Below are 13,384 nucleotides of genomic sequence, written 5' to 3' on the forward strand. Positions count from 1 at the left end.
CTCCAACACCCCGTGTTCATCATGGTTTTGCCCTGTAACTAATCATTCATTGTTGTTTATTTTCCTCTTCCCCTATCTGTCACCCTGTGGCATTCGGCAATGTGTACATTACTCACACACCGCGCACTCTCTCCCCCTCCTCACCACTGCACGTCGCGCCACGTCGTGTAACAAATTGTACTGTTATCAACACTTCATCCAACCAACGCACCACCAAACGGGGGTCGGGCCTCCCTACATTAATATCTTTATCCAACTACAACTGTGTGATGGTGGTGGTTCTGCTGGCGATTGTGTGATCACTAATACCATCATGCCCCCTAACGCTCCACGTTATGTGTTGCACTTTACTTGCGATCATCTGGTGTTGTGTATGCTCGTTCATCGCTCGCTGTACCGTTCGCACACGCAATGGAATTTGTTTATTTCCTTGATTGCCCTACCCTGCACAACCCTTCCAACGTTATGTTCATTCCATTCAATGTGTGTGTGTGTGTGTACATGTAGAAAATCAACCCACAAACACAAGCACCCCGCTCGATGGTACAGTGCCCGACAGCGAAACTGAGCACGATAGCCACGGCACCGCAGTGCCAGCGATAGACAGCAGTAATGATTCCCTTCCACCTTCCGTTAATGCTCACACAGCAGCAGCAGCAGCAGCTGTAACATCCCCCACAACAGCCCCCGGATCGTTCATGGGAGTTCATTTCGCGGCGAATGAACATCTGCAGCAGCAGCACCACCAACACCAGCAGCAGGCGCGCGGCGTCGGCAGTAGTAGTGTTGGTGTGCTGCGTGCCAGCGAAGCCGTAGCAGTGGTGGTGCAGCCGTCCTCGTCGGCAAGTGGATCATCGCCAACGTCGGTCCCGACGGCTAACGGAGCTCATTCGCATTCCAATGCCGGTTCGGAACACAGCGGCAGTAGTGCTGCCATCGCAACGAACCGCACGGGCTCCTCCGGCACCAATAACAGCGTGATCGTCGAGCGTGAAAGTTCGTCCACCGTGTGCAGTAGTGGCGGTCCAGGTACGCATACGACCAGTGGCATTGGCAGTGGCAGCAGCAGCAGCAGCACCAGCGTCAAATCATTAGTGTCCGGTGCGAACGGTTCAGCGCAGCAGCAGCAGCAGCAGCACGGTAACGTGAGGGAGGGCGGCGTCGCAGCCAGGAAGATGGTCGCAGCCACGGCCGCGGAGGAGATCGTCGTCGTCTACGAAAAGAGTTCCGTGCTCGGTGGCCTGGCAGATGCAACTGGCGGTGGTGGTGGCGGCATCGGCGGTGGCGGCGTTGGCGCGGGCGGTATCACTGCGCTCGGCGATGCCGGTGAGGAGCTAAAGTACGGGCCCGGTATCGTGTCACGGTTGCGCTGCCGCTACCTGAGTCTGGCCCTGCGCCAGTCCGTCGCGAAGCAGCGCCCGTCGCTGAACAGTATGCGCCGTGCGACCAGCCTCAACAACCTGCTGGACGAGGAGAGCGAAGATCTGAGCGAACGGGAACAGTCGATCGGCAGCGAGGGTACGGGCCACGGTGGTGGACCGCAGCAACAGCAGCAGCAGCAGCAGCAGAAGAAATATCAATCGCAGAATTATCACTACCAACACCACCAACAGCAGCATCGCGAACAGTACGCCAACGGAAACGGCAACAATCATAACCATAACCATCAGCAGCAGCAGCAGCTTCATCCAACGGTAGTTCTGCAGCCACCGTACCAGAAGCAGCCGCAGCACCATTTCGCCCCGAAACAACAGCCGTGGATTCAGCAGCAGCTGCACAAGGAGGAGGACGGTGGTGGTGGTGCGGTCAAGACGGCACCGTTTCTGCGCGGCGTGCAAAACAGTTATACGCGAGCGAGCCGCCAGGTGGAGAAGAAGAACGAGTACAATCGCTACACCAAGCATCATCGCGGTGCTGGCGGTGCCGACGCGGTCCTGCTCAAGCGTGCTCGCTCAGTCGAGGCTCTGGTGCGCTACGATCACAAGGCCTGGGAGCGGGACGGCGTTAGCCCAGTCGTCGGACCAGCAGCAGCAGTAACAACAACGGCAGCAGTAGCAGCAGTCGCAGCTGCTCCAACGCCGGCGGCCCTTGCCGTGTCGCCCACTGCCGAGGTGGGCAGCAATGTGATCATACTGGACGAGATCGCACAGGCACCGACGACAGCACAGGCGACAGTACTGCCAGCTGGCGGTGGCAGCGAGGGGCACGCTACGACCAACGGTATTTCCAGTTCGGTCTCACCGACCGCCACGATGCTGATGAACGGTGGCAAGGGTGGTGGCGCCGCTGGTGGCGGCGCTGCTGCCACACCGACCGAGCTGCCGCTGCTGGTCAGCGATTGCGTGACGATCGAGGAGAAGATCATCAACGGGCGCGAGAAGGGCGACCCGAAACCGAAGCGGCTGACCTCGATCATCGACGCTGACGAGCGGCCACCGCCGGACGTGGTCAAGCAGACGATGAAGATCTTCGAGGCGAACGCGAACCGGCGCGGTGGGCGCGGCGTTAACGGGTCCACCAATGGTGGTTCCGACGTGGCGACCAAGGTGGCCAGCTACCGATCGATCATCATCTCCGGGTCGGCGACGGCCGGTGCCACCACGGCGGCGGCTGCCGTCGGGCCGGGCGAGAAACCACCCATCACCCATCCGAAGCCACCGCTCAGTCCCAAAAAGCCAAATATCATGCCGCGCACCGCTAGTCCGAAGCAGCAGCAGCAGCCGCATCAAGTCACCGCCGCTAAGCCTCCGCCAACTCCCAAATCGCTCGAAGCTGTCAACAACCTCAAGAATGCACCGGCGACGGCAGCAGCAGCTCCAATCGTCGCCGTCAAAAACAATAACAAAGCACCAATCGGTGGAGGAGGAGGCAGTGCGACGAGTGAGTCAACACCACCGTCTCCACCGGCCCGCAGTAAACATACGGCCGCAGTCGCAGCTGCCGCCGCCGCCACAGCACTCAACGGTGTTGGTGTTGGTGTCGCCGTCTCGAAGAACATGCAAAGCGACGACGACGGTACGCAATCTGCCGACCCGACGGCGGACGCGAAGACGACGAACGCACTCAAGAACGGCGTAGGTACGGTGCGCGATCACCACCAACACCACGACAGCAGCAGCAACGGCACGACACAGACAGCGGCAGCCGTAACGCCATCGGCTAAGCAGTCGGCTCCAGGGTCAGACGGTGGCAACGGCGGCAGTGGCCACCAACACAAGCACAACGGCAATACAGCACTGGAGGCAGCAGCAGTACCGAGCGCCGCGTCATCGCCGACGACGGGAATTTGCGATTCGCCTTCGATCCAGCAGCTCACGACCAAGCTCGGCAGTCTACATCTGGCGACCTCTACGCCGACTGGCGCTGCGAATGGATCCGCCGTCTCGGTACAGGATCGCCGTAACCTCGAGTACGTAACGAGCGACGAGGAGGAGGAGGAGGACGACGACGACGAAGACGTCGAAGAAGGAGAGGGCGACAACGTGGACGGTGAGAACGAGCGTGGACGGCGCAACAACAGCTCCCGATCCTACCAGGTCAATCCCGAATCGAGCGAGAGCGAGGACGCACGCGACGGTGCGGCCAGTGGTGGCAGCGAGAACGACGCGGACGACGACGAGGAAGCTGAACTCGACGACGACGACGAGCGTTCGGTGCGGAAGATTTCACGCACCGCGATGGAGAACATTGCCCGCGCCGGCACTACGACGCAGTTCCGATTCAATGGCGCTGTCAAATCGTACCTGCCCGGCGGTGCGATGGGGAAGCCCGCCGCTCCCGCTCCGAGCACCAAGGCACCCGCGCCCCCGATCCCGATGTCCCGCGAGAGTCTCGCCGGCAAGGCTAACGGTGCTTCCACGGCAGCAGCAGCGGTCCAGGCGATCGAGGTCAGCGGGCGCCTGCCGCCAGAGGGCGCCGCAAACAACAGTGTAAATGGTGTCGGTGGTGGTGGCAGTGCAAAACAACATAGCAGTGGTTCTACCGGTGCGCTATTGCAGCAGGGCGGCGGTGGCTCCGTTGGCTCGTCCACGGCACCATCGCCACCTTCCCTGACGCGGCGCGAGATCGAGAAGAATCAAATCAATCGCGAAAAGAGTGGTGAACCCGCGGTGCCAGCAGCAGCGGCATCATCCGGCACCAACAGCATTAACGGTAGTGTGGCCAGTGGTGGTGGTGTGCAAGTGGCAAGTGCGAATAATAATAATAATAATGCTAACAACGCGAATCCTAGTGGTGCGAGTGGTGGTGGTGGTGGTGGTGCGAAACAGACCAGTGCCGTCGACAGTACCACGTCGTTTGTGGCCAAATGGGGTACCGGTGGGGTGGTGGGGAGCGGTGTAGCGGCGGTGGCCACTGCTGGACAGTCGTCGCCCCTGGCCGGGCTGGTGCCGGTGCGCAAAAAGACGAAACCGCCGCCGAGCCACCAGCAGGAGGGCACCAACACGATGGTGTTCAACTTTAGCGACCGCAAGGACGTGCCGGACTATATCGAGAACGATGGTGTCATCATCCGGCCACGCCCGAGAGAGCTGCCCAAGGTAAGTGTGCCCTTTCCGATGCGATTGAACCCGTCTGTGTGTGTGTGAGTGTGCGTGCGATATGGGGGCACTGGCGGGGCCCACGCAATATCCTGTGACCATGTGTGGTGATAAAGGGCGGCGCTGGATGGATTCACTCAATCACAGCCCAGTGGGCCGACTCACTGAATAGATGGGGAGAGTCAGTGGGCGATAAGGGATCGGGCTCTGGTATCTTATCGACCCTAATTTCTTTCCCCCCTACGCAGTGCTTAATTCGGCAACATTCATGCTATGGATGTATGTATGATTGCGACCGCCGTGTATGCGTGTTCTGACGAGTGGTGCTCGTAACTCAGTTCAATGTCGCGGGGCTGCACCTTGTTTGACTAACGCGGTGATTCATAGCGCGAACGTGTTCACCGGAAATCATATCCCCCCCTCTCAGACAGGCGGTGAACTCGTAGAATGGCGGCATTAGATTATGGTTCGAACGCTGAGATTTCGCGATGGTCATGATAGAAACACATGCAGTGTGATGTGTGTGTGCGTGTGTTTTTTAACGGTCTTGGGTTGACTTGCGACCTCCCAGGTAGATCGGTCGAATGATCTGCTTCGGACTGGAAACTACAGGATCTCTCTCACTCATCTGCTCTCAAGGTGTTTATTGATTGCTGAGCTGCTCTGGACAGAAATAGACATTCACGATTGTTGTGTTGGCCAGAATAGAATTATCAACAGCACAGGGACAGCTCAGAATTATCAGAGATGATGGAAATAAACAACTGTGAAACTGGTAATAATCTGGTGTAGTATTGTTACCTGTTTACTCACCTGGCATGATGTTATGGGACGTTTTTCTTTCCCAAAAGATGGCACAGTTAAGATGTCTCCTTATTAATGTGAAAAAAGTTAAAAAATGATTAAGAACCTAACACATAAGAGTTGTAAAAATGTATGCTTCTCTTGAAATCGATTGCAATAGCTGATCGTAACAAAATATTCCAAACATTCTGGTGACTAATGGAATTCCGTCTACCCTGTGAACGAAATGCGAACCCCATAAGGTTATTGGAAATCGTATCCAAATATGTTAGAGGTCATTGGATGCAATAGATCGTCAGTGCCGAAATGAGTTTGCACAGTACAAAAAAAAAATAGTTCCAAACAAATTTGATCCACTCGGATCGGAAGGAGGTTTTTCAAAGCTTTGACCCAACCGAGATGCCTGCCGAAGATGATGGGTTTTTTTCATCGCGCGTTATGCATCAAGAAGTCATCAGCGCAGCCTGTGATACTTTTCCGCTACCGCACTTCCCGGATGTGTGTTGGGCTTTCTGTCTGCTGAGAAATTACCGCAGAAAAGATCGGCACGAAATCAAACGATTTAAATGAAGCCTGACAGACTGACGTGAAGGTTGTCCGTATAGCTACTGAACAACACTCCCACCACAGTACACTTACCGCGCGTTTTTTTTTTCGAGCCTACTGTATCGATGGCCATATGTGGACTTCAGTCACGGTCAGTCACTAATATCCACTCTCAACAGATCAATCGACGGTATAATTTGGATGGCGATGACAAGTCACACTTCACAGCGGAGGCCTCGATTGCCGTGCCCGTTTGGCTACTGGGCCCGAGCAGAGGGCCTGCTTCAGTTGTTCCGATGCCGACGGGCTTGGGGGCGAAGAACCCGCCCGGTGCGCTTTTTCGTACTCCTTGATGGTGTTTCTGAGCTGGATCGCTTTCTCCAGCAGATAGTGGAAGCGGCCACACACGCCGCAGCCTTCGCTACGTTTACCTTCCAGCTCCGCGCCGTCGATCGACTGCTGCGAAGCACGAGAACTCTCCGGCGGTGGTGGCGTCAGCTCCGCCATCTCGACCGTGTTGCGTTCCGGCTCCTCTGCTCCACCGGCGCACGAGAACATATCCTCCGTGGAAACGGATTTCCGTACCGGCGGCTGGTGTTCCTGGTCGCTTGAGTTCGCTTCATCCTGCTGCCCGTCCGGCGATGGCTGCATTTCGTGCGCCTCGAGTTGCTCCTGCCAGGTGAAGTGTATCACACGCATCGGAAAGGTCGGCTCGTGACGACACTCCGGGCAGCAGTGGCTTCGCATCGTCCAGTTCACGATGCACCGCTCGTGGAAGATGTGCCCGCACGTGGTGGCGTAGATGCGCCCACTGTCCAGCGAATCCCAGCAGATGGTGCAGATGACATCCATGTCCTTCTTGACGGGCGGAGTTGCGGCAGCGTCTCTGGGATTAAACGCGGGAATGGGTGGCTTTTTTGCGGCCTGAAGAATGTCTACTGAGAACATGCAGAAAAAAAAAACCCAAACCTGTGTTGCTGTGTTCTTGGGTTACTTGGATTATGCAAGTTACAACCGTCACGACGCGATTGTTTACTGGCAGCGCAGAAGTGTAAACAATTGTCAAGATGATTTTGCATTGTGGTGTGATTTGCAGTGCCTAACGTTCGATAAACCGCGTCACGATCAAGATCGATCGTTTGATTAAGGGTCCTGCTGCACGGGACAGTGTCAAAGGTTTCCCAGTACACGCTCCCTTCTACACACACTGTGTAGCAAATGCAAATGTCAAACCATTCCGGGCGTTGTTGCCCCACTGGGTGTGCACTTTTCTCGTGAGGCAAACGTTGAACGTCACCTGCAAACCACTTCCCCTTTCGATGGGCCTTAAACACACTCAAGCAACCCGAGAGCGTGGAGCGATAGATGCTGCGGGCACCTCCTGTGCATCGTTCCGTCACGATTCATCATCATCCGCAAGAATTGTGTTGAGGTTGCCCACTACTGTCGTGCACGACTTTGAGGGGAGAGGGAAGGCGACTAGCATAAGTAGCTGGAAGGAGAAGACCTTTCCGGAGACACCATCGCCAATGGCAACCGCAACACCGCTGGGCGAGTTGTGAAATATGATCTTTACCTTTTTCATGTCTTTCGAAAAGTCAGAACGAAACAGTAAAGAGGCCGTTAAGAGAGAGAGAGGGGATCTTCACATTCCATGATCAAGCGCTGTTTTGAATCGCTGGTCCATTGACGTGCCCAATTTGCATTTCAGATTTTCTGCACACATTCCGTGAAATGTTTTTTTTCTGTCTCTCTCATGCCTGGTTATGGTTGAGTTCTAGCTGCGGCTCTCGATGCGTTTCGGCGTATCATTCATGCGTATCGGCCCCTCGACGTCGCTTAACCAATAAGTTATTCCAGTCACCAGACGGCGGCATGAAAACTATCGAAATGAATAATGTATTCATTCAAGCCGCATGTGAAGAGGTGCGTCTTTGTTTTTGTGCGTTGCGAAGTTGATCGTCAATCTGCAACGGGGTATGCGGGTCGTTTGAACATCGCACCGTTGCGTGCGTTAGAATTTAAATATTTCAAAAACGGCAGTGAAACGGCTTCACGACGAGGCGTTTTGTGCCTAACAGTTTCACTTTCGTTCGATAACTTTGTGGCTAATTTTTTGTTCAGCATGAAAGCGAAAGATGGAATTGTCTTTTTACCTGTCATCATGTGTGGATTACTCACAGTTTTAACGATAAGCATGGCACAACCTTGGATTTTCCCGGATGAACGCAATTTTTTGTTTATCATCACCAACGGAGAGCCGGGTCGCTTTGTGTCTGTCAACTGACTTTGTGCTGCAGTTCACTGTAGGGCTATTTTTTGCTGTCGATATGCATTTTATCGTACGTTCGAGCCACATGCAGGAAGTGGTGGGAAGAAGATAAAATATATTTTAGTAAAACAAGACATCACGTGACAGATCTGCCTGTTGCTGCTTCTATGGCTTATTCTTCGCCTGGATACACAAGCGTTACTAAGATGGTTGTACAGAAGCTTGTGACTTAACCCCCCCTTAATTGGCGTGTGAGTAATGAGCAAACAAAACCCCTTCGCACACCATCATGACGCATCGAATGCTCTGTTGTGTTCTGCGGCAGTTCGATGACTTATCGAGACGCTTTCCTCCGTTCTGTGCAATAGATTGCCCCGTTTCCGCTTCAGTGTGGGCAAACAGAGAAGAAAATCACCAAGTGTGTAATTAAAGCCGATTCTCCGGATCGTGTACGGAACAGATTTTCTACTCCTAGCACTGCTAAAAACACAATTCGCTCCGGAGATAAAATAGCGCCACGTTCTTTACGTGACTCACCGTGTTTGGTTTGACGTAGATCATAATTGTATTTTTAATTGAGTTTTCCGATTTTTTTTCCACAAATTCAATTAATGGATAACTAAAACGTAGCACTTCAAATACGAGTTTCCTGTCATTTTTTTGCACACTGCTATCGTTCTGTACAACGATATAATGTGATGGAGCATAAGGTGCCATGCGTTTAATTACTCAACAACGTGTGTGTTTACTATCAGGCTTCGCCAAATGATCGTGTAGCTCATGTGCGTGGGTAAAGTGTGCCGGCAGGAGATAAATGTGTCCACGGCAAATAGTCTCGCCAGTCTTGTTTGGCAATAAAAGATATGCTAGTCATAAATATTGTACATGCAAACGAACGTATTGGCCAAACATGCGCTCACCTGTGAAGTGAAATGAGTTGGGGAAAACGCCACCACTTCGACATGAATAAACATACAAACGGTAGGACATACAACCTATCTGTAACCCAGAATGTTGTCCAACGGGTAGAGTTGTTACCTACCCTATTCCCATTCCCAATCTGCTATGCAATCACACTTACCATCATCAGGTCCAATTGACGAAGCAAATGGCGCAGTGCACTCACCGCCCATTATTTGTAGGGCGTGGATAGGGTGATAAAGTGCCAAACCCCAAAATGTACTCCCAAATGACAGAGCGAGTAGTGCGGAGTGGTGAGATGATTAGGTTAGCACCTGTTACTGTATAATCAAGCCAGACAGACAGGCTGATTAGCACAGTTAGGGTACACCTTTGGCCCTTTTACTTTGGATATGAATTAGAAAGTGCCCAGTGGATTTTTGTTGCTGTTGTTGTTGTGTACATTCGGCAAAGGAAAGGCACTCTGGTTCGGGTTCGGTGGGTAATGAATGTAGCATGAAAAATATGTTAAATGTCGTGTGTACAGAAACCTGTTGTACCTTCCGAAACAACCCATCCTTCCCAGCAAGCCAGAACGTCCGTTGAAATATAGGTACTATGACACACATTCTTTCCATCCAATGTGGGTCATCTCGTCGAGTACACATGCACGCACGCTTCTTGCCTCGCTGCTCAACTCACTATGCTCTTGAGCAGTGAAAATGCTTGCTTAATCTACTTGTTCACCGTGGCAGTTGTTATAGCTCCTTTCCTTAACAAACTTTCCACCACAGCACCGAAAACAATCGATCGCTTCCCGATCTTGGCGGATTGTAATCGCCACTGCTCTCTCTCTCTCTCTCTATCCCTCTCTCCAGAGCCTTCTTGCGCGCGTTGTGCTGGCTCGGGAAAAGTGGGCCCATCTTCTCGTGTTTTAATTCCACTCCACACGCAAACCGGCCGAATCTTCCCCAATCTCTTGCGGCGGCGGCGGCCGTTTACCTTAGGGCTGAAGATGCGCACTTCTCCGGTCCGTGATTGAATGCTGTGAAAATAAACTCTCCGTGTCTGGTGCACGGGTGCCTTTTTCCTCAGTCAGTACCAATACACTTGTGTGCAAACCAGAGGGTAGTGGAAGGAAGTTACGGCGTTGATTTTTTTTCCCGAGATCGATAACCGAAAATGAGCACTCAAATCTGACTTGCGATTATCTTTCTTCATCTTGCTCGCCGATGTAATGCCTTCTTCTTCTGGAAGATGGGGCCGGAGATGATCGGGGGAGCCCAAACCTACGTCAGATCATATCAGTTTGGGTGTGTCGGTGTGTTGATGGGGCTTCCATTACCATAGGAAGGAACTCCAACAATGAGCGAGAGGGCGAGAACTACTGTTCCATACTCCGAACCGGAAGTCAGCGAAGGGGTGGCTATCTCCTTCCCGAGTAGGACGTTGCTTTTGCGCCCGGCAACGATGAACCAGCGGCACCGGCAGCATCTCTAATATCCCGTTTCCTTTTTCTTCGTTTGCTGTTTTGGGGTCAAGTGGTGAATGGTTTGGCAAATTGGCAACTTTGCATCCGCTGATTTTATGGCGCTCTGCGCTGTGTGTGTGCAAATATAAAATTTTGACATCGGGAGAAATGACGCTGCTTGTGTGTGTGTATGTTGGGAAAGTGCGGGAAATTAAACGATGCTAAGCGGGAGCGGTAACAAAGACATCTGAGCGTGCTTTTACTAAAGACGCGCTCACTGTGAGCGATGGCCAACCTTCTGATGCTTTTGGGATGATCTACTCACCTTCAGCAGATGATAGTATTTTTGTAATTAGAATTTAAATATTGAATCTCCCCTTGTTGGGGGGGGTCGCCTTGTTACCTACCGGACTGGGAAGATGAAGCTTCCTTGTCCCTTTATCAGTTGCTTACATTCGACTCTCAGTATTTGATCTTCGCAGTAGGAATATCAGCCTTGGTATTAGCCCTTCACTTTGGTGTACTTTAGCACAACACTCTTACAAACAAAAAAGTCCCCGGTGTGTGGCCGTGCTCTGTTGTTTGTGGTGGGGCGAAAATTAAGTTGTTGCCGAGCGTGCGGCAGACAAAGAGACCAACCGGCGGTTGCTGCAAACCTGTTCTTGTTACGGGTACCGGGGGCAACATTCGAATCCGGTTAGCGAAAGATTCTAGTGCAGTGCAAAGGCCAATCTCTACCCAGAGAGTCCGGAGGCTGGTCGTCGGCGCTCTTGTTTGCAACAGTCGCGAGCAGCTGGGGAACTACTGTGGATTCTGTGGATTCTGAGTCAAGGGGGGGGGGCTGTGTTTGCGGGCTGGTTTGTTTTATAAGTTCGATGGAGCTGTCACTATTCGCGAGCTTCAAGGACAGCGCGAGGTACGATCGCTTGTCTCGCGAGGCACTTTTTTGGGCTGTCTCCACACCCTGTTCGTCTGGAGCAGCTTCGCTTCAATTTAATTGAAATTTTGAGACTGGAAATTTCGAGGACATCAAGCTCTTCCAGATCCTCAGCACAGGACTACTTTCAAACCGACTTCTTGGCATTGTTTTTTTTTACAATTATACACACTATTCTTGGACATTCCCGTGCAACGAAATCGAATGTGCAAGCGTGCTGTTTGTTTTCGCATTTGCCATAATTATAGATTCCACTGCAACAAAGTTGCTTTCTCGATGTCTTATCGCGACAAAGTGCTTCTCAAGTCTTGTTCTTTGGTGTTTTTTTTTTGTCCTTTCAACACGTATTTCCTTTCCCGCCACACCACAATTCGTAACAATGTATTACGCTGTCCATATATTGCGCAAACCAGTATCGATTCCGAGGAAAGTGCACTGGTTTGTTTGTGTGGTGTACCGTCTGCCTCCTAAAATGGAACATAACTTCCCCTGTGCTGTGAAGCTTTTCTTCAAAGGCCTACAGTACGTACAGTGGATTATTCCCTGCGATTACGTGACATTGTCACATAAAAAAGGGCCTGTAGACCACCGGCCCAGGCCAGGGAAATTCAATGCCACCTTCACCAGTTCAGCTGTGTCACGCCTGACGGGGCCCTTGTTCGATGTGTGTACAGCGGAGTTATGAGCGAGTATGCAACCGCGTATGGTGGCCCTAGTGTAGCAGCAGTACAGCCGAAAGGAAGCTATTGCCGCAATTGTGTGTGTCCGCAGTGATTTCAGTCCTTCCGGTTGACGATTCGTGTGCGCCACCGCTCACCACACCTTCTGTGCTCGGAGTACACCCGCTGCCTGGTGGGTGGCGGTCGCCGTTACGCACTATAATCTTCCAACCAGCCGAATGTACATACACAGGGCGGGGCGCACTAGCCTGGGTGGGTGAAATATTATTATGAAATTTTGGAATTAGTTACGCATCGATTGTGGCGTTCCACGCGCGCTCGCATGCCTCTGGAAAAGAGCGGCAGGGCGAGCGATGTTTTCCTCCCGGCGTGGGGGCTGCAAAAGCGATGTTGTTTAACAAACCAGGTAATAATGATGTACTGGTCGAAGTTGTCGAACTCTCAGTCGCGAAGTCATTCGCTTCACCGCGGTCTGTCTTTGTGCAACTTCAATTGGTGTGGGGGTGGAGAACTCCACTGAAAGAAACCCTAGCAAAACAACGATATCCGATCTGTGCCCTCCGACGGGGGGATGGATGAGCTCATATTCGCCCTGGGGCTGTGGGTCAGTCCAAGCTGTAACTGCAGCAACCTGTCTGATTTTGCCTCTACACCCTAGGCGCTGGAGGTGCAAATTTCTATCCAATAAAGAAGTAAAGAAGCGACGTGCGTTGCATATAATACGCGGGGAAGATATTTTGCCCTTTTGTGCAGCTTCTGGGCGATGTGAAAAAGGCGGAAACGCTCTCATGAAGCGAAAAAAACACCGATCACTGCGGAGAGAGATATACGGCACAGCAAAGGAAGCGCACTGGCTCACACATCATCATCGACAGCGGGCGGTATGTGTGTGTGGGTACGCATGGCTCTTTGTTCAGTGCAACCGGTTCGAAAAGGGTTTAACACAGTCGCTAGGCTCACCAACACCCAGCCGATGGGTAATAGAAGAAGAGAGCCGGAGTGGATGACGGGGGGAGGGTCGCGAACTGCCTTGAACTTATTTCATATCGGTGGCGCGGCGTGTTGGCACCGTGGAGAGGGGTGAGCATAAACTGCAGGAAGGTGGAAGAAGAGACTCTTTGTTGGAAATTGCGGGGCAAAAGTGAGTTTTTACGAGACACAAAGAGATGCTGGTTTTAATGATGTGCTTAGAGATGAATTATTGAAAAATGTCAAATATGTATTAAAACGGATTTA

At 52.4% G+C, this 13,384-nt stretch overlaps 1 protein-coding gene and 1 long non-coding RNA gene across 11 annotated transcripts in view; one reads left to right on the forward strand and one right to left on the reverse strand.

Moving 5' to 3' along the window:
- LOC5667753 (homeotic protein female sterile) overlaps positions 1 to 13,384 on the forward strand; it is a 66,898-nt gene that overhangs the window by 16,922 nt on the left and 36,592 nt on the right. For 8 of the 10 annotated variants that reach the window (XM_061642889.1, XM_061642895.1, XM_061642896.1 and 5 more), the window contains one exon: positions 508 to 4,538. In XM_061642889.1, coding sequence (XP_061498873.1) covers positions 508 to 4,538 — 4,031 coding nt within the window. The remainder of the gene's footprint in view (positions 1 to 507; positions 4,539 to 13,384) is intronic. The other 2 variants (XM_061642892.1, XM_061642893.1) reach the window with 2 other exon arrangements.
- Positions 5,438 to 6,074, reverse strand: LOC133391188 (uncharacterized). Its single transcript, XR_009764670.1, has 2 exons — positions 5,982 to 6,074; positions 5,438 to 5,861 (listed from the first exon to the last, which is right to left on the reverse strand). It is a non-coding gene; the product is annotated as an uncharacterized LOC133391188 (long non-coding RNA).

Source organism: Anopheles gambiae, chromosome 2 (assembly GCF_943734735.2).
Source record: "Anopheles gambiae chromosome 2, idAnoGambNW_F1_1, whole genome shotgun sequence".
NCBI lineage: Eukaryota > Metazoa > Arthropoda > Insecta > Diptera > Culicidae > Anopheles > Anopheles gambiae.